At 41.1% G+C, this 22,493-nt stretch overlaps 1 protein-coding gene across 2 annotated transcripts in view; it reads right to left on the bottom strand.

Annotated features, from left to right (window-relative positions):
- The window catches only part of ocrl (OCRL inositol polyphosphate-5-phosphatase), a 151,496-nt gene that overhangs the window by 125,966 nt on the left and 3,037 nt on the right, over positions 1 to 22,493 (bottom strand). For both annotated transcript variants that reach the window (XR_009816941.1, XM_061976775.1), the window contains exons 2-5: positions 19,515 to 19,593; positions 3,422 to 3,513; positions 3,233 to 3,271; positions 2,856 to 2,969 (exon numbers count right to left, since the gene is read on the bottom strand). Coding sequence is in view for 1 of the 2 variants with exons in the window: in XM_061976775.1 (XP_061832759.1) it covers positions 2,856 to 2,969; positions 3,233 to 3,271; positions 3,422 to 3,513; positions 19,515 to 19,593 (324 nt within the window). In the remaining variant the exon portion in view is untranslated. The remainder of the gene's footprint in view (positions 1 to 2,855; positions 2,970 to 3,232; positions 3,272 to 3,421; positions 3,514 to 19,514; positions 19,594 to 22,493) is intronic.

The raw sequence follows: 22,493 nt of genomic DNA on the forward strand, positions 1-22,493 counted from the left end.
AGATTTTTGATTTTTCTTTAATCGATTAATAATCGTTACAAGTAAGAATCGTGATTAATTCGACAATCTTTTCTTTTTTTGACACTCCTATCTACTGTTATGTGAACCAATACGTGCCAGCAAAATTGTGTAAAAACATTTAGAATGCAGCAGTCTCAAAATACATAATCAAAAAATTATAAATGCCAGAGGCGTTGTGTTATTAAGGAAGTGGTAGCCATACAAATAATCCAACCAAGTCAAACAAATGGCATCGATTCAAGAAGTTATGTAAATATTTAATATTTCTATTATAGCGCCATGACAGATGGTTGTTTAGTAGCTTAATATTGCACTCACTGAATACAAAATTGCTATTTATTGACATTCAACACAAGAACTCTACTAAAAAATACTCTAAATTATACATGATATTGTGATATATAGGGCAATCACTTTTATTGTAATGTGACGTTTTATACCACTGCAAAACACAATGGTATGTGAAGTTTATGAGCCCATAAAACTAACCGAAATAAAAAGGTCAGGTTGATTAACACGCATGAAGAACTTCAAATACTGCCGTCCATTATTTGAACTTGAGGCTGAGTCATTGCAACTTCCTGCCTGCTTTTACCACACTTTTCCTATTTCTCAAGAAAGTAATTATCTATAAGACAAAGGCTGGATGAATAAATGACGAGTGAGTCATCCTCTACAACAGAGCAGGGCAAATATTTTGACTCGGAGGCCATATTGAGAGAAAAAAATGTGTCTGTGTGTATAAATTATATATACACATTTAGCTGTAAAAATCTGCTGTACAGTATGTGTGATGGGGTCTCTTTTTTTTCAGGAACACTGATACCAAAAGTTACAACGTCTGATGGAATTCTAATAACGTTACGACAGACCACCTCAAAAAAACGGAATGGAATTTTACAGCTTTTTACTGAATGGGACACCCAAAATGTACATTAAAATAAAGACAGTGGGATTTACAATATTAACTATGAACAATAAAACACTGAATATTAAAAACATATGAACATCGCTCCTCTTTTACTTCTCAGACCAGCTCCTCGATAGTTGTGGATCTTTTACATTCACGCAAAACACAACAAAAATGTAAAAAAACAGCAAAATATGAATGCAAAGTGTAATAAACACCTACAATATGATATAGTATCACGTAAAAAATCTGCTTCCGCATCGGTTTCTGACACACACGTTTGTTGTGTGTCCCCTCTGGTTTGTTCCACAACTGAGCTGCTGTGACGTAGATTACCGTAATAACTCGTACAACACCCAAAAGCGCAGATTTCGACCTTTGAAATACTTTCTAAAGTTCAAGACTTACGGTCATTTAAAAACAGCACTGCTCATCATAATGGCGGCGACAGTTTTGATGTTAAAGGTCTAAAAAAATGACGTAGAATGTCCGGCAATATGTCTAATAATGACTGTATTAATGTATCTTTGTGAGTTTTACTAGAAACACGTGCTGTTGTAAGGTTTGCAAACACAACAATTGTTTTTTTACTCAATATGACAGTAATGTTCTTAGAATCCTGAGATAATGCGAAAAAAGCAAGAAAACAATTATTCAAGCATAACTCCTAAACCATACACATTTATTGAATCACAATTAATGAAATTCAACTATTTGGTCCATTTGCAAACAGTTACAATTATGTACAAAGCAAACTATAACCTGCTACCCAAGAATGTACAACAATTCTTCTCAACAAAAGAGGAGAAATATAACCTTAGAGGGAAATCTAATTGAAAACATTTGTATGCTCGTACAACACTTAAAATCTTTAGTATATCAGTATGTGGAATTAAATTATGGAATGTATTAACCAAAGAAATCAAACAAAGCACCAATATGATTCAGTTTAAGAGACTGTTCAAACTACAAGTGTTCACAAAGTACCGTATTTTCCGCACTAATTAAGGCGCACCTAAAAACCTAACATTTGCGCAAAAGCTGACAGTGCACCTTATAATCCGGTGCGCCTTATATATGGACCAATATTGAGCCACAACAGGTCTCGCAACTACGGGATGCATAACGTAACCCCAGCCTCTACTGTAGCGTCTATTCTATGCGCCTTATAATGCGGTGCGCCTTATATATGAACAAAGTTTTAGAATAGGCCATTCATTGAAGGTGCGCCTTATAATCCGGTGCGCCTTATAGTGCGGAAAATACGGTACACAGATCAAGAATTATGTTTAACAACTTGAACCCTTTTTTTTTTATTGAGACAAATATTAGTTATGTATTTAATATCTGTTTGCTTACTATGGTATATGATTTATTTATTATTTATTTGTTCACTGTTCTGTTACAGAGAACAAGGACATTGGATAAAATTGCTATGGTATGAAAAGGGGTAGTATTAAATAAGCTCTGCTTCTTCCTACTCCTTATCGGACGTGCTGTAATGAATCAACTGGAATTGTGTGATGCATGACATTGTATCGTATGCATGTTCCAAATAAGCTGAAACTGAACTGAACTGAACACATGCAATATGTCTAATAATGCCTGTAATGATGTATCTTTATGAGTTTTACTAGAAACATGTGCTTTTGTAATGTTTCCAAACACGAAACTTAGTTTTTTACTCAATATGACAGTACTGTTTTTAGAATCCTGAGATAATGCGAAAAAATTATGATTATTACGCCCAGGTCTGCTCTACAAGGACATTAACAGTAATAAGACGAAAAGGCATGAAGCGTATGTGACAAAAGTCTGAGGCAACAAAGGAAATCATCAATCCACCATTTGTAAATAAATGTTAGACAAGTAGCGAGTCAGTTAGGAAAAAGTGTTTCACACTAAAGAAAGAGAGGCGACTTACCTTGTTGTTGGGCGCTTATCACCTGCGTGAGGAAAGTCTGCGTGCGCTCGTCATCCTGGAGTTCCAACTGGAGTTCTGGGGCTTTATCTCCTTTTATGCGTATCCTGAGCCCAGCTAAACACACACACAAACGAGGGAGAAGAAACACCTTTAGAATGCAGACAAAGATTCCAACGGTCGAGCTCGTCAGAATTCTTTCCGAGAGCCCCGGGAAACTCATGACCCGCGACTGCTACTAAATAAAGATGTAAACACGGCTTGAGCGGCAATGAATGTAAGGCCTCAGCTCACTCACGTTCCCACAGCGAGAGACTGGTTGCCTTGCAAGACGGATTGGCTCAAAAATGTTAAAAAGAAAGAAAAAGAGAGGTACTCACCAACCAGGGAGAAGTCAATGAGAAAAGCCTCCTCGGCCTCTGCAGTGAAAAGAGAAAGCAGCTTAAAGAACGCGCGCGGGTCAAAGCTTAGCGGTTTAGACCAGAAGTCGTTTCTGCATGTGTATTTTCAAATGTGTGACTCCAAGGATACAAAAAATGTGTGTGGTACGAGAGAAGAAAGTGACATACCTTTGACAATTTGGAATTTACGGTTGATGGGTATGGACAGCTGGGCCACCGGACGAGCCACCACAGCGTCAGGGGTGGCCAGAACGCCGAGTCTGCATGAGAGCGGCACAGACTCTTGCTTAACTCAACAGCAGCTTCCCTATCCCGTTGCATGATTGACACACGTGCAGACCGCTGCAGAGTTCTCATTCCAGATGATCATGCACGGGACATGCAGGGAGTTAGGTGTCGTCATGCAGACTGGGGTTGGTTGTTGCTCTACTTCAACCGCCAATTTATTATAAATGACAAACGGTCATGCAGACGTGCAGCAATGTTTTTAATTTGAAAAAAAAAACAACGCATTTGCACATTAATTAAAGTACTGTTGCCTGATTCATCTCCAGGGTTTTATTTTGCTGCTCAAAAGTCTAAAACAGTCAACTGTGTTCCCGCCTCTTCTTGTTTTAGTTCAGAGTTTATTTTTGAGGCTTTACTTCCTGATTCTATTTTCTCTTCTTTTTTTACCGCCTCTTTTATCCTTCAGCAATTATTTTCATTGCTGCCTGTATTATTTAGATTCCCATGTTATAATTTTGATAGACACAATAAATTGGTGAAAATGTGCAGGACTAAGTACAAAACCCAAAACCAGTGAAGTTGGCATATTGTGTAATTCATAAATAAAAACAGAAGACAATGATTTGCAAATCCTTTTTAACTTATATTCAATTGAATTGACTGCAAAGACAAGATATTTAATCTTCGGACTGAGAAACTTATTTTTTTTTTTGCAAATAATCATTAACTTTAGAATTTAATGGCAGCAACACATTGCACAAAAGTTGGCACAGGGGCATTTTTACCACTGTGTTACATGGCCTTTCCTTTTAACAATACTCAGTAAACGTTTGGGAACTGAGGAGACCAATTTTTTAAGCTTTTCAGGTGGAATTCTTTCCCATTCTTGCTTGATGTACAGCTTAAGTGGTTCAACAGTCCGGGGTCTATGTTGTGGTATTTTAGGCTTCATATTGCGCCACACATTTTCAATGGGAGACAGGTCTGGACTGTAGGCAGGCCAGTCTAGTACCCGCACTCTTTTACTATGAAGCCACGCTGTTGTAATACATGGCTTGGCATTGTCTTGCTGTAATAAGCAGGGGCGTCCATGATAACGTTGCTTAGATGGCAACATATGTTGCTCCAAAGCCTGTATGTACCTTTCAGCATTAATGGTGCCTTTACAGATGTGTAAGTTACCCATGCCTTGGGCACTAATACACCCCCATACCATCACAGATGCTAGCTTTGGAACTTTGCGCCTATAACAATCCGGATGGTTCTTTTCTTCTTTGTTCCAGAGGACACAACGTCCACAGTTTCCAAAAACAATTTGAAATGTGAACTCGTCAGACCACAGAACACTTTTCCACTTTGCATCAGTCCATCTTAGATGAGCTTGTGCCCAGCGAAGCCGGCGGCAATTTTGGGTGTTGTTGCTAAAAGGCTTTCGCTTTGCATAGTAATAATAATAATAATAATAATAATAATAATAACTGGGATTTATATAGCGCTTTTCTAAGTACCCAAAGTCACTTTACATGTAGAACCCATCATTCATTCACACCTGGTGGTGGTAAGCTACTTTCATAGCCACAGCTGCCCTGGGGTAGACTGACGGAAGCGTGGCTGCAATTTGCGCCAACGGCCCCTCCGACCACCACCTATCATTCATCATTCAATTCACCGGTGTGAGTGGCACCGGGGGCAAAGGGTGAAGTGTCCCGCCCAAGGACACAACGGCAGCGATTTTTTGGATGGTAAGAGGCGGGGAGCGAACCTGCAACCCTCAGGTTTCTGGCACGGTTGCTCTACCCACTACGCCATGCCAGTAGAGTTTTAACTTGCACTTACAGATGTAGCGACCAACTGTAGTTACTGACAGTGGTTTTCTGAAGCGTTGCTGAGCCCATGTGGTGATATCCTTTACACACTGATGTCGCTTTTTGATGCAGTACCGCCTGAGGGATTGAAGGTCCGTAATATCATCGCTTAGGTGCAGTGATTTCTCCAGATTCTCTGAACCTTTTGATGATATAACGGACCGTAGATGGTGAAATCCCTAAACTCCTTGCAATAGCTCGTTGAGAAATGTTGTTCTTAAACTGTTCGACATGCACTTGTTCACAAAGTGGTGACCCTCGCCCCACCCTGAGCATTTCATGGAAGCTGCTTTTATACCCAATCATGGCACCCACCTATTCCCAAGGATTTGCAAATAATTTTATTCTGTTTTTATTTAAGATTTACACAACATGCCAACTTCACTGGTTTTGAACAATGTTCAAATTTGGTATTTCCTCACAAACAGTGTCATTGGCTCTAATTAATCAGCAGGAGCAATTTAACAAATGCCACATGTTAAAAGAACATCTCCCTATTTCTTCCCCTTATGAAAATGAACAATTGTTGCTACTAGATAGCTGCACTGTAATTAGCTTTGCTATGAGTTTAGAGTAGGGATGCAACGATTATAGATTGTTGACTGTACATATTATAGTCTCAGTTATTATCACGATTGTTATGAGTTAAATTAAAATCTAAAAATGTATAAAATTATTCAAGGTCAAGGTCAAGGTTCAACTTTATTGTCCCCGCGGGGAAATTTGTCTTGGGCACAGTGCATCATTGCTTTCTTAACATACCCAAAAACAACAGAACAAAAACACAAGCACAGACACAACCACAACCATACAACTAACATTTAACATGGAGCTTGATAGACATAGGTGGCACTTTGATGTAGGCATAAAATCTACAGTATGGAGATAAAGATAAAGTACCAATGTGCATTGCACTAGAGCTCATGGATAAAGTGCTGTGTGCTAAAGTGCTTAGTTCTAAAGTGCTATGTGCTAAAGTGCTATGTGCTAAAAAAGTGCTAACCTATGTATTAAAATTCTATTGCACATTGTTGGTCAGCTTAATGGAGGCTGGAACAAATGATAATTTAAGGCGGTTAGATTTGCATAGTGGGACCCGGAGTCTTCTCCCTGATGGCAGGGTTCCATATTCAGGAAAGAGTGGGTGTTGTGAGTTGGAAATAATTTTCTTAGCTTTTTTCCTAACTGCCTGCTCATAGATGCTCTGTATAGGCTCATATTCTTTCCTCCCTACGATTTTCATTGCCGTTTTATGCATGCCGGCCAGTTTGCTTTTTAGCTTAACGGTTAGGTTGCCAAACCATGAGGTGATCCCGTATCTAATGATGCTCTCTACAATGGCACGGTAGAAAATCATCATGATATGGCTGCTTACGCCGTACAATCTTAATCTTCGCAAAAAATATAGCCTCTGTTGCAGTCTATTGCACAGTTTGTCAATATGTGTCTTCCAGCAGAGAAGATTATCAATATGAACCCCTAAATATTTATATGAGGATACCTGGGTGATTTCCTGATTTTTGATGACCACTGGCTCATGGTCAGTCACTTTCCTCGGATCCAAAACCATTTCCTGTGTCTTGGTCACATTTAAAATAAGATGGTTAGTGTCACACCACCTAATAAATAGGTCTATCTCGTCTTGGTACACAGAGGGGTCCGTATCCTTGTGTAGAAGGCTTAGGAGCACGGTATCGTCCGCAAATTTCACCATATAATTGTTAGGGTGCACAGTCCTACAATCATTGGTGTACAATGTAAATAGTGTTGGTGATACAACGCAACCCTGTGGGACGCCTGTGTTGCAGTGTTTGGTGTCTGACAGTGTTCTGTTGACCTTCACTTGCTGTGTTTTGTTTGTTAAAAAAGAGTGGAACCATTTGATCAAGGTGGAGTTTACACCCATGTCTTTGAGCTTCTCTAAGAGTATGTGAATTTGCACTGTATTAAAAGCTGAGCTGAAATCAACAAATAAAATTATAGCATAAGCTTTTGTGTTTTCAAGGTGCTTGGAGATAAAATGCAAGGTGCAAAGGATTGCATCATCAGTACTGCATTCCTGCTTGTACGCAAACTGGTACACATCTAAATTTGGCTTGACATCCTTCATGAGCAGTGACACAACAAATTTTTCAAAACATTTCATAACAATCGATGTGAGAGCTACGGGACGAAAGTCGTTGTTTACTGTGACACCGGGCTTTTTAGGCACTGGAGTTATAATTGACTTCTTCCACAGAGCTGGAACAGTGTGAGTGTTAAGTGACTGTTGGAATATTGGACACCATGCTATAGTTAGTTCCTCTGCACAGCTTTTGAGCAAAAAGGCTGGGAGGCCGTCAGGGCCTGCGGCCTTGCCCGTACGTACTCTACTAAAGAGACGGCGGATGCTGGTCGGGTCGACTTCCAGGCAGCAGGTGTCATCAGTGTCTGGCAGGGACTGCAAAACACTGTCACACTCCTGAGAGAAGTTTTGACGGTCGAATCTCAAATAAAAGTCATTTAGCTCATTTGATTTTTGCTGCTCATCCAGGGTGATGATTTGTTTCTTTGCAGGGTTCATATTAGTGACTGATTTCATTGTGTCCCAAAGTTTTTTTGTATTTGACATTTGGAGATTACTTGAGAGTGCTCCCCCGGGTGATTCCCTCGTGCTACTGGGGGACTTCAATGCTCATGTTGGCAACGACAGTGAAACCTGGAGAGGCGTGATTGGGAAGAATGGCCGCCCGGATCTGAATCCGAGTGGTGTTTTGTTATTGGACTTTTGTGCTCGTCACAGATTGTCAATAACAAACACCATGTTCAAACATAAGGGTGTCCATATGTGCACTTGGCACCAGGACACCCTAGGCCGCAGTTCCATGATCGACTTTGTAGTTGTGTCATCGGATTTGCGGCCTCATGTTTTGGACACTCGGGTGAAGAGAGGGGCGGAGCTTTCTACCGATCACCACCTGGTGGTGAGTTGGCTGCGATGGTGGGGGAGGATGCCGGACAGACCTGGCAGGCCCAAACGCATTGTGAGGGTTTGCTGGGAACGTCTGGCAGAGTCTCCTGTCAGAGAAAGTTTCAATTCCCACCTCCGGAAGAACTTTGAACATGTCACGAGGGAGGTGCTGGACATTGAGTCCGAATGGACCATGTTCCGCGCCTCTATTGTCGAGGCGGCTGATTGGAGCTGTGGCCGCAAGGTAGTTGGTGCTTGTCGTGGCGGTAATCCTAGAACCCGTTGGTGGACACCGGCGGTGAGGGATGCCGTCAAGCTGAAGAAGGAGTCCTATCGGGTTCTTTTGGCTCATAGGACTCCTGAGGCAGCGGACAAGTACCGACAGGCCAAGCGGTGTGCGGCTTCAGCGGTCGCAGAGGCAAAAACTCGGACATGGGAGGAGTTCGGGGAGGCCATGGAAAACGACTTCCGGACGGCTTCGAAGCAATTCTGGTCCACCATCCGCCGCCTCAGGAAGGGGAAGCAGTGCACTATCAACACCGTGTATGGTGAGGATGGTGTTCTGCTGACCTCGACTGCGGATGTTGTGGATCGGTGGAGGGAATACTTCGAAGACCTCCTCAATCCCACCAACACGTCTTCCTATGAGGAAGCAGTGCCTGGGGAGTCTGTGGTGGGCTCTCCTATTTCTGGGGCTGAGGTTGCTGAGGTAGTTAAAAAGCTCCTTGGTGGCAAGGCCCCGGGGGTAGATGAGATCCGCCCGGAGTTCCTTAAGGCTCTGGATGCTGTGGGGCTGTCTTGGTTGACAAGACTCTGCAGCATCGCGTGGACATCGGGGGCGGTACCTCTGGATTGGCGGACCGGGGTGGTGGTTCCTCTCTTTAAGAAGGGGAACCGGAGGGTGTGTTCTAACTATCGTGGGATCACACTCCTCAGCCTTCCCGGTAAGGTCTATTCAGGTGTACTGGAGAGGAGGCTACGCCGGATAGTCGAACCTCGGATTCAGGAGGAACAGTGTGGTTTTCGTCCTGGTCGTGGAACTGTGGACCAGCTCTATACTCTCGGCAGGGTCCTTGAGGGTGCATGGGAGTTTGCCCAACCAGTCTACATGTGTTTTGTGGACTTGGAGAAGGCATTCGACCATGTCCCTCGGGAAGTCCTGTGGGGAGTGCTCAGAGAGTACGGGGTATCGGACTGTCTGATTGTGGCAGTCCGCTCCCTGTATGATCAGTGCCAGAGCTTGGTCCGCATTGCCGGTAGTAAGTCGGACACGTTTCCAGTGAGGGTTGGACTCCGCCAAGGCTGCCCTTTGTCACCGATTCTGTTCATAACTTTTATGGACAGAATTTCTAGGCGCAGTCAAGGCGTTGAGGGGATCTGGTTTGGTGGCTGCAGGATTAGGTCTCTGCTTTTTGCAGATGATGTGGTCCTGATGGCTTCATCTGGCCAGGATCTTCAGCTCTCACTGGATCGGTTCGCAGCTGAGTGTGAAGCGACTGGGATGAGAATCAGCACCTCCAAGTCCGAGTCCATGGTTCTCGCCCGGAAAAGGGTGGAGTGCCATCTCCGGGTTGGGGAGGAGATCTTGCCCCAAGTGGAGGAGTTCAAGTACCTCGGAGTCTTGTTCACAAGTGGGGGAAGAGTGGAACGTGAGATCGACAGGCGGATCGGTGCGGCGTCTTCAGTAATGCGGACGCTGTATCGATCCGTTGTGGTGAAGAAGGAGCTGAGCCGGAAGGCAAAGCTCTCAATTTACCGGTCGATCTACGTTCCCATCCTCACCTATGGTCATGAGCTTTGGGTTATGACCGAAAGGACAAGATCACGGGTACAAGCGGCCGAAATGAGTTTCCTCCGCCGGGTGGCGGGGCTCTCCCTTAGAGATAGGGTGAGAAGCTCTGCCATCCGGGAGGAGCTCAAAGTAAAGCCGCTGCTCCTCCACATCGAGAGGAGCCAGATGAGGTGGTTCGGGCATCTGGTCAGGATGCCACCCGAACGCCTCCCTAGGGAGGTGTTTCGGGCACGTCCCACCGGTAGGAGGCCGCGGGGAAGACCCAGGACACGTTGGGAAGACTATGTCTCCCGGCTGGCCTGGGAACGCCTCGGGATCCCCCGGGAGGAGCTGGACAAAGTGGCTGGGGAGAGGGAAGTCTGGGCTTCCCTGCTTAAGCTGCTGCCCCCGCGACCCGACCTCGGATAAGCGGAAGAAGATGGATGGATGGATGGGATTTGGAGATTATGTTCCATTGTTTGCCTATGATGTTCTCTTGCATTAGTGAGAAGTTGTTTGAGTTCTTTTTGGACAACTGACAGTCCTGCTCTGTCTTTACTTCTAAAGGCCTGCTTTTTCCTATTTATGGAGTCTTTTATTTCTTTTGTTACATAGGGTTTGTTATTGGGATAGACTACAATGTTTTTCTTGGGTACCACATTGCCAACACAAAACTCAATGTAGTCCGTTATAGTTACTGTAGCCTCATCTAGTCCTAGTGCATGGAACAGGGACCAGTCTGTGCACATGAAACACCCCTTCAGTGTCTCAATAGCATCGTCTGACCACACATTAATTGTCTTATGCTCAGGTTTAATTGATTTAAAAACAGATTTATATGTGGGTATTAGATGTATGGTGTTGTGATCAGAGTTAGAAAGGGGGGGCTTTGGTTTTGCTGAGTATCCCCCCTTTATATTGCCATAACATTTATCTATAATCTTATAATTTCTTGTGTCACATTTTACAAATTGTTCAAATCCCGGCAAGGCAGTCTCCAGTTTACAATGGTTAAAGTCACCCAAAAAGAAAACCGGAGCTCCGGGTGTGCGCTGCAGCTGTTCATGTGCGCACTCTGCTATGCTCGCGGCAGCTCTGCCTGCATTGCCGCTGGGTGGGACATAAACAGCGGCTATGATGATGTTGCCAAACTCCCTCGGCAGATAGTGAGGTCTCATTGATAAACACAGCAGTTCTACGTCGGGGCTGCATATGTTTTTTTTCACAGTGAGCTGTTTACACCACTTGTCACTCACGTACACGCCGACTCCACCCCCTTTTCTCTTCCCGGAAGCGTCAGAGCGGTCAGCTCGTACGAGTGAGAATCCATCCAGGTCAAGCAGAGAATCCGGGACGCCTTGGTGAAGCCACGTCTCGGTGAACACCATGATGTTGGTTTCCCGGTATTCAAAGCAGCTCTTTAGGTTGACCCTAAGCTCATCCAGCTTTGGTGCCAACGATCGTTGCTGAGTATTATTGACGGCAGCGATGGTCTGTTGATTCGCCGGCGGAGGCGTTCTCGGACACCTCCCCGTCTGCCTCGCTTGCGTTGTGGCCGTGTGCCGGTGTGTGTCGCTCGGATGACTGCCGGTAGATTTTCCGGTGGTGTGGATTGGCGTGGTGTGGGTCGGAGGGACAGTAAGGCATCTCTGGAGTAGACGCGACATCCATGTTCCCACTGCACGTTCGTTGCAAGACAAAAAATTACGCGTTCGCTGATAAAAAAAGAGGATCAGCAGTGCGATATAAAAACTTGCTTCCATTGTTAGGGCTCGGGCTACAAACAATTGGTAGTTCAGACGGCCGAGTTCTTTGTATGTCGAATGTCAATTTATGCCGTGGTCAGCTTCACGTAAAGTCACAAGCACCAAAGCATGTTTTTAAAAACGAATAAACAAAACGAACATGATGGTACGAACACTTAAAAAACACACTTAAAAAAAACAAAACTAAACAAAACAAAACAAAAAACACATAAAAGCAACAAGCACAAGCCCGGGTCGCTGCAGTGCTGCGCCCTCAGGTGTGTATTGAGATATTTTGTTCTGTTATGTGTTTCTCCCAGAAATAACAGTAATACAAATAATAACATTATAATAGCAGTACAAAATAATAAATACAAACAAAAAGTATTAATAATAATACATTAATAATTGTATTAATACTATAAGGCGAAGATTACCTTTATTGATCCCATCCATCCATCCATCCATCCATTTTCTACCGCTTATTCCCTTTGGGGTTGCGGGGGGCGCTGGAGCCTATCTCAGCTACAATCGGGCGGAAGGCGGGGTACACCCTGGACAAGTCGCCACCTCATCGCAGGGCCAACACAGATAGACAGACAACATTCACACTCACATCCACACACTAGGGCCAATTTAGTGTTGCCAATCAACTTATCCCCAGGTGCATGTCTTTATTGATCCCAAGGCGATCTATTTTATGCTGTGCTAATAACTGGAATGCACATTTATGGTATAGTACCATTTACAAGCTCCTGATGTTATGTTAGTGTTTTACACTTGCTGTATTAACGTACAATGCCTAGACAGCAAGAAGCAATCTAAATGGTCACTGATGGAGTACTTGTTGCTGTTTGTTTACACTGAACTGCATCAACACTAAGCGAATGATTGTAAGTGATACAACTCAAATTTTTTATGACATAATTTTACACTGTTATTATGTATTACCTTTATTTTGGCGTGTAAATCTGCACCATATTGGACGTATTAGATCCTTTAGTCGCAACTTTCTTTGGCAGGTTTTTTTGCAAATGGGTGAGCCATCATCGTCAATGACTAATGGCTAGGCTGGAGACTTTGCTATTAAATAATTGTGACCTTTATATCGACGGTATATTCATCGTTGCATCCCTAGTTTTAAGTATCATACATATCCTGCACAGTGGACGTGGTATCTGTAAAGCTGTTGTTTTAGAGAGCAAGGAAATACATTATATGTTATTAAGAAGCTATCGCCTGGAAACCATTCATTCTTTAAAGCAGGGGTGTCAAATTCATTTCAGCTCAGGGGCCACAATGGGGGAAAATGTATTCCCAAGTTGGCCGGACAGTTAAAATCATGGCATGATAACTTAAAAATAAAGATAACTTCAGCAAGCACATTTTGAACAAAATATTCCAATCACAACGTTGTTTTTTTACACGTACATGTTGCGGTTAATAGTATTCTATCTTCATTTGGCATTATTTATACTTTCTGAATATATGCTGTGATCATGTTTATCAGTCAAATAGGTGGAATTGAGTATTTTAAAATGCTGCCATTGTTTATTTTTAATCTATCAGAAGATGAAATTAATAATAATCAAAATCAAATTACAGGACATTATCGTAATTCACACATTTTCCTCACATGATGTACTAACATCATGTGGTTTATTCTGTACATATGTAGCATCTTCTACATCAACCTGGGCAAATGAAGGCCCGGGGGCCACATGCGGCCCATTAACCTTTTCAAACTGGCCTGCCGGACATTCCCAAATATGTTTTTTACATATTTAAGATGGAAACTGTAGCTGCCATTATGATGTTTTCTAATGACCGTAAGTCTTGAACTATACAAAGTATTTCAAAGGTTGGACTCTGCGCTTTTGCATGATATACTAGTTAATATGGTAATCTAACTAGTTACAATGGTAATCTAAGTCACAGCAGCTCAGACGAGGCACCAAGCAGTGTGGGTGGGGAGCGTTTCCACAGAGTGCTTCCAGAGCAGCCAGCCTGAAATGCGGGTATCAGGAACGGACGCAGAAGGAGATTTTTCCAACAAAGTTCAAAAGCTTAGTGATATATCACATATTGCAGATTGTAGGTGTTGTTGTTTTTTACCCTTCGCATTTATATTTCGCTGTTTGTTACATTTTTGTTGTGTTTCGCTTGATTGTAAAATACGTCGATCGAGAGGGGGTGTGACATTCATATGTTGTCAATATTCTGTGTTTTATCCTTCATAGTTAATATTGTAAATCCTACATTCTTTATTTTCCTGTACATTCTGGGTGTACAGTAAAAAAAATAAAAATTAAATTCCATTCCATCTTTTAAGGCGGTCTGTCATAACGTTTTTAGCATTCAATCAGACATTATTGTGAGGTTTTGTATTAGTGTTCCTAAAAATCAGATATACCAGCCCCCACACACATTTTTTCTCTAAATTTGGCACCCAAGTAAAAATAATTGCCCAGGCGTGATGTACAACAAAAACTTGTAAATTTGGACTTATCTCATTAAACACACATGAAGTGAGAAGGGGATACATATTATTTTAGCATATTTACAGTATGTGGGCCCAGTAAATGTGTCCCCATTACCAACAACCTCTTTGACAGTCGAGGCATGAACGTAACAATCCATTTCAATTTTGTATACTATCACTAATAAGCAGCGTAAGTATGTAGTGTCCAAAGTCCAAAAGCAAATGTCGCCTCAATCTTAACTCGGCACATACCGTATTTTTCGGACTGTTACGTTAACATACCAGGCACGTTCTCAGTTTGTTATTTATGCCTCATATAACGTACACTTATTCAGCCTGTTGTTCACTATTCTTTATTTATTTTAAATTGCCTTTCAAATGTCTATTATTGGTGTTGGCTTTTATCAAATACATTTCCCCCCAAAAAATGCAACTTATACTCCAGTGCGACTTATATATGTTTGTTCCCTTCTTTATTGTGCATTTTCGGCAGGTGCAACTTATACTCCGGAGCGACTTATAGTCCGAAAAATACGGTAGCTCCGCCCCCTCTGAAGTATTGGCAGGGGACATACCGTTTATTTCCGGACTATAAGACTCACTTAAAATCCTTTTTTTCCCTCAAAACTCGACAGGGCGCCTTATAACCCGGTGCGCCTAATGTAAGGAATACGTTTGGTTGAGCTTACCCACCTCGAAGCAATTTTATTTGGTACATGGTGTAATGATAAGTGTGACCAGTAGATGGCAGTCAAACATAAGAGATAAGTGTAGGCTGCACCGTTTGATGTGCTTCAACATACAAGTATTATTATGGTGTGTGTATAAGGTAAGACATATGATCTAATGTTTTGTTTTGCAATATTATGCAAAAGCAACTTTTCTTACCTACTATTACCTGCTGATCTGTATTTGGGATCTGCATAAATTCAGAAAAATTGCGCGCTTCCGCCTCTGTAGTCTGTAGTCGATAAGTTTCTTCTTTTTGTCTATCTTCTTGTTATGGGACATTCATCCTCCGCTGTTGCCATTTCTAATATAAAGTAGTGTAAAGTTCTTACTTATATCTGTCAGTAAACTCGCCATGAAAGCGCTAAAACATACCGGTGTAGTGAGTATACATTATTCACCCAAGGAACTTTAGTGATTAGAGAGTTCCGGTCGGACGTTTTTTCACGGGTGGTGTTGTTTCCGGATGAGGAGATGCTGCCGTTATTGATTGAAGTAAAGTCTGAATGTCATTAAAACAGTTAGCTCCATCTTTTGACACTTCTTCCACACCCGTCCTTGCACGCTACACCGCTACAACAAAGATGACGGGGAGAAGACGCTGCCGAAGGTGAGCCACGTAAATAAGACCGCCCACAAAACGGCGCATCCGGAAGCGACTGTCAGAAAGCGGCTTGAAGATGGTTAATAAAACATAATCTATGCAACATTTTGACCAAAAAAACACTATTACATGTTATGTAGACCATAAGGAAGTGTTTTCCTTTTAGAAAAAAATAACAATAATATGACTCCCTTAATGTGCTGTCACGCCAAATTTCTTCCCCCTACAAAAACCTTCCTCCCCATTTACTTCCGGGGTCATTTCCTCTTACGTCATTTCCTCTTACTTACGTCCTTTCCTCTTACGTAATTGACAGCGATCGATAGAATCCAAATCTCCTGAAAATGGTGGTGTCACTGAATGACATTTGTCTTTATCTTTCCCAGGGGACTTATGTCAAACACCAGCAGGCTTCGAAAAATTTCAGGCGGAGTGTTAGGGCCGCTGCTGGGAACTTCTGTCTTCGTGGTAACGTGCAAAAAATATTAATTAATATATAATACTGTTAAATGTCTGTACTTTAAATCAACATTATTGTTGAAACCATTTCACTAATATTAATTAATATATAATCAGGAATATCCTCAAGTTAATTTGTCCGATTAATACAGACGTTTTGTTAACGCTATATTTTAAAAAATTTAAAAAAATTAAAAAAACAAGTATCCTTCCAGCGACGGGCAGTCAAAGCCGAAGTGTTATCGATCGCTGTCAATGACGTAAGAGGAAATTACGTAAGTAAGAGGAAATGACGTAAGAAGAAATGACCCCGGAAGTAAATGGGGGGGGGGAAGTTTTTGTAGGGGGAAGAAATTTGGCGTGACAGCGCCCTATTATCCGGTGCGCCTTATATATGAAAAAAGATCGAAGATAGACCATTCAACAGCAGTGCCCCTTATAATCCGGTGTGCCCTATGGTACAAAGAATTGCTATTGCGGTATCCAGTGGACACATTTAGAACAGCAGTTTATTTCATTCAAAAATGTCAGCTCATTTGCATAAGCATCATTCGCAAAGTCCTCTCACGGGCCGGACACGTTTGACACCCATGCTTTAAACTGGATTGTGTTGTTTTGTAGGATTATCACACGTCATTAAATTGCAGGTGCAGTGAAAATGAAAGCGTTCCTCCCTGCTGCGACTCCTACTAGTGCGCTGTTTAAAACAGTGGAGCTGAGCGTCGGGCTTGTGCCGCCATGTGAGTCTTGTTATGGAGCGCTGGAATTCTGGATAATGAGTGGAGGTAGCTGGCAGCCAGCAGGATTAATTGTTTTGTGCCTTGCACTGCAACGTGGCCACGACCTGCTGCTTCTACACAAAAGATTGGCATTGTTAAAAAACGGTGGTTAAATTTACAGTACTAATCAGATGTTATCCACCGCTATAAATTAGGTGTGTCCAAACTTCTGACGGTTAGATAAATGTTTGTCTCTACATTCAGTATATACTCCTCGTTTTATGCGCTTTTATGGATCCAGTAGATCTTCCAAGGTAGAGGTGTCTAAACTACGGTCCGCCGGCGTATTCAGTTTGACCCCCCGAGACGTCACAAGTTTAATAAGGAGTCTTCATCTTAATTTAAAATATCTGACAGAACAATTGCTGCAAATTTTGCTGCCATTTTGTGGACAACGTGAGTAATTCAGGTTAATGACCATGAATTGCACGTTGAAGTAAACTCAGCACAACATTGTACAAAACCTAAAACCAGTGAAGTTGGCACGTTGTGTAATTTGTAAATAAAAACAGAGTACCGGTACAATGATTTGCAAATCCTTTTCGACCTATATTGAATTGAATAGACTGCAAATGCAAGATATTTAATGTTCGAACTGGAAAACTTTATTTTTTGCAAATATTAGCTCATTTGGAATTTGATGCCTGCAACATGTTTCAAAAAAGACTGAGAAAGTTGAAGAATGCTCATCAAACACTTATTTGAAACATCCCACAGGTGAACAGGCTAATTGGGAATTGATCCATTTATCAAAAACACCCAGAAATGCCGCCGGCTTCTCTGGGCCCGAGCTCATCTAAGATGGACTGATGCAAAGTGGAAAAGTGTTCTGTGGTCTGACGAGTCCACATTTCAAATTGTTTTTGGTAACTGTGGACGTTGTTCCAAACAGGAAAAGAGCCATCCAGATTGTTCTAGGCGCAAAGTTGAAAAGCCAGCATCTGTGATGGTATGGGGGTGTATTAGCGCCCAAGGCATGGGTAACTTACACATCTGTGAAGGCACCATTAATGCTGAAAGGTACATACAGGTTTTGGCGCAACATTTGTTGCCATCCAAGCAACGTTATCATGGACGCCCCTGCTTATTTCAGCAAGACAATGCCAAGCCACGTGTTACAACGGAGTGGCTTCATAGTAAAAGAGTGTGGGTACTAGACTGGCCTGCCTGTAGTCCAGACCTAACTCCCATTGAAAATGTGTGGCGCATTATGAAGGCTAAAATACCACAACGGAGACCCCCGGACTGTTGAACAACTTAAGCTGTACATCAAGCAAGAATGGGAAAGAATTCAACCTGAAAAGCTTAAAAAATTGGTCTCCTCAGTTCCCAAACTTTTACTGGGTGTTGTTAAAAGGAAAGGCCATGTAACGCAGTGGTAAAAATGCCCCTGTGACAACTTTTTTTGCAATGTGTTGCTGCCATTAAATTCTAAGTTAATGATTATTTGTAGAGATGTCCGATATCGGCCGATACATGCTTTAAAATGTAATATTGGAAATTATCGGTATCTGTTTCAAAAAGTAAAATTTATGACTTTTTCAAACGCCGCTGTACGGAGTGGTACACGGACGTAAGGAGAAGTACAGAGCGCCATAAACCTTAAAGGCACTGCCTTTGCGTGCCGGCCCAATCACATAATATCTACGGCTTTTCACACACACAAGTGAATGCAATTCATACTTGGTCAACAGCCATACAGCTCACACTGAGGGTGGCCGTATAAACAACTTTAATACTGTTACAAATATGCGCCACACTGTGAACCCACACCAAACAAGAATGACAAACACATTTCGGGAGAACAGCCGCACCGTAACACAACATAAACACAACAGAACAAATACCCAGAACCCCTTGCAGCACTAACTCTTCCGGGACGCTACAATATTAACCCCATCGCCACCAACCCCGCCCACCTCAACCTCCTCATGCTCTCTCAGGAAGAGCATGTCCCAAATTCCAAGCTGCTGTTAAAAAAAGTAATGCACTTTGTGACTTCAATAATAAATATGGCAGTGCCATGTTGGCATTTTTTTCCATAACTTGAGTTGATTTATTTTGGAAAACCTTGTTACATTGTTTAATGCATCCAGCAGGGCATCAAAACAAAATTAGGCATAATAATGTGTTAATTCCACAACTGTATATATCGGTATCGGTTGATATCGGAATCGGTAATTAAGAGTTGGACAATATCGGAATATCGGCAAAAAAGTCATTATTGGACATATCTAATTATTTACAAAAAAAAAATGACGTTTCTCAGTTGGAACATTAAATATCTTGTCTTTACAGTCTCTTCAATTGAATATAAGTTGAAAAGGATTTGCAAATCATTGTATTCTGTTTTTATTTACCATTTACACAACAGGCCAACTTCACTGGTTTTGTATATTAATCCGTTCTATTAATTATATAAATATGCATATAAAATATATATATATACAGTATACATTTTTTTAAATGTGTTTATTTTTTTATTTGCCAATGCGCCCCCCCAAGTCAAAAAGATTGGACACCCCTGTTCTTCGGGGAACGACTACTTCTGTAGCCTTCTCATTTGAGGAGAACACGAGACAAAAATATCTTGGGAGGTTGACAGTCGTAAGAGAATGTGGGTTCAAGGTTTAGAACTAGTCTACTTACATAAACTCGCCCCCACGTTCAATAAGTGACAGCAGTCTGGCCTCCTTCTGACCAGCCCTCAGCTCCAGACCTCTTACAGTGTGAGCAGCATGATCAAGGAATGACTGTCGATAAACGTAGCAGACAAAAAAAAAAGCCTACCTGGATATCACAATACTTTGCTTTTAGCGTGTGCTTTTACATGTCTTTTACGTTTTGGTATTGTAGAGGTGGTGTGAAGATTTCACAATAAAAGCCATGTTAATTGATCATTAAAAAAAAGGAAAATGCATAAGTAACATGAAGACACTAGTAGAAGACAATAATTGAATTAGTTAGTGGGCATTAATGTCAAATTCAAACAATGGGTGTTGTTGTTAAACATACAAACTGATTTCTTACACTTAGGGGGTGACTTAATCAAAACAATGGTGTGATTTGATGACGTCGTCGTCATGTGTTTACATACAACAGACACTTTTTAAATAACACACAACAAAGTAGGGCTGGGCCGATAAAACAATATCAATACATATCATGATAGACACGTAATCGATATCAATTAATGCGTTTGATAAAACATTCTTTATAAGGAAATATTTTTTTACCTAGCAACACAGGAAGTGCTCAGTGAGCAATAAGAGGAAAGCGCTAAACAGCCAATCGCGTAACGATATCAACTATTAAGTTTGGCTGCGTCATCTTTTTGTCTCGCTGTTGATTCTCTGCATGGAGTGAGAAGAGAAAGTAAAAACGAGTGCTGCAGAGAGCAAAAAAAAGGTGGCTAAACCCTGAAGTCACATATGGCGTTTTTTTTGTTAGTTTTTTTCCAAAAAGGACCGTATAGTCCTTAGCTGCCCGCGCTCACCTCTTTTTTCAACCCTGGTCCGTTCCCTATTTGGCTGTACGGAAACAACAGGTAGGAACTAAAGTGAAGGACTGTATAAAAGAAAGAAAGAAATTATAACACATATGCTACTTTAAACCTCTAAAGGCCTTACTTTTTAGCTCTTATTTCCAAAATTGTGTACACTACTGAATTAATTGGGGTCTTATGCCGACATATGGACACTTATACTGCTATGTGGTGGTGTCAGAAGAGTGTAACATACAATGGAATTTGGAAAAAAAAAATGTGTAAAAATAAAAATGTGCATGTCACTACACATGAAGTACACATTTGTGTACTTATGGACTAAATACATCATATCAAAAGATGATTTTTAGTTTTTATTCTAATTAGGGTCCAATAAGCCCAAATAGCAAAGAGAAATAAAAAAAAAAGCATGTAATCAAACACATTGGACCTTAAGAGGTTAAAATAATAATTTGGCCCAATAATATTTAAATAATAATTACTGCATAACATAAATTCATACTCAAATGAGAACACCACACCAAATTAAACGTTACACAGACCATGTAACTTTCTGGCAGTAAACGTGCAAAACATTGTTCTTCTTAGGTTTCTCTATGTTTACATTTCACACTAGGCTCTATTTTGCTACACTTTATTAAGCATTGTTTTACATGTTCCTTATTTTTAAACCTTGTTCAGTTTTGTGATTTTAGAATTTTGTGTTTTCCATGGTCGTGCCGAGATTTCCTTTCCTTTCTGCCTTAATAGCTGAGGGGATTATAATCAAGAGGACGGTTACATTTGAAATAAAAATGTTAACATTTAATAAATGTTTCTCCTGGTCCATAATGAATGAACACATGTGGAGGTATGTACTTAACAAAAAAAGGTGAAATAACTGAAAACATGGTTTATATTCTAGTTTCTTCAAAATAGCCACCCTTTGCTCTGATTACTTTTTCGCACACTCTTGGCATTCTCTCGATGAGCTTCAAGCGCACCTGTGAAGTGAAAACCATTACAGGTGACTACCTCTTGAAGCTCATCGAGAGAATGCCAAGAGCGTGCAAAAAACATGTGTTCATTTGTAGTTTTGATGCCTTCAGTGACAATCTACAATGTAAATAGTCATGAAAATAAAGAAAATGCATTGAATGAGGAGAAGGTGTGTACAAAAATATCAATAACTAATCAATTTAAAAAACTGATATCGCGATTCAGTTTTCAGCTACATCGCCCAGCCCTACTACAGAGACTATTAGACTATAGTTGTCTGTAACAGTATAACATATTGTACTTACTTTACAAATGAGGAATGACTTAACGTCAACAAATCAACTTACTATAGGGTCATGGTCAAAAGTTTACATACACTTGTAAAGAACATAATGTCATGGCTGTCTTGAGTTTCCAATAATTTCTACAATTCTTATTTTTTTGTGATAGAGTGATTGGAGCACATACTTGTTGGTCACAAAAAACATTCATGAAGTTTGGTTCTTTTATGAATTTATTATGGGTCTACTGAAAATGTGAGCAAATCTGCTGGGTCAAAAGTATACATACAGCAATGTTAATATTTGCTTACATGTCCCTTGGCAAGTTTCACTGCAATAAGGTGCTTTTGGTAGCCATCCACAAGCTTCTGCTTGAATTTTTGACCACTCCTTGGAGTTGTTTCTTCAGCGTTGTCCACTGGTTTAAGTCAGGACTTTGGGAAGGCCATTCTAAAACCTTAATTCTAGCTTGATTTTGCCATTCCTTTACCACTTTTGACATGCGTTTGGGGTCATTGTCCTGTTGGAACACCGAACTGCACCCAAGACCCAACCTCCGGGCTGATGATTTTACAAACCTTGTTTCCATGAGTTGGGAAATTGTGTTAGATGTAAATATAAACGGAATACAATAATTTGCAAATCCTTTTCAACCCATATTCAATTGAATGCACTACAAAGACAAGATATTTGATGTTCAAACTCATAAACTTTATTTCTTTTTTTTGCAAATAATAATTAACTTTGAATTTCATGGCTGCAACACATGCCAAAGTAGTTGGGAAATGGCATGTTCACCACTGTGTTACATCACCATTTCTTTTAACAACACTCAATAAACGACTGGGAACTGAGGAAACTAAT

The sequence above is a fragment of the Nerophis lumbriciformis genome, linkage group LG16 (genome assembly GCF_033978685.3).
Source record: "Nerophis lumbriciformis linkage group LG16, RoL_Nlum_v2.1, whole genome shotgun sequence".
NCBI lineage: Eukaryota > Metazoa > Chordata > Actinopteri > Syngnathiformes > Syngnathidae > Nerophis > Nerophis lumbriciformis.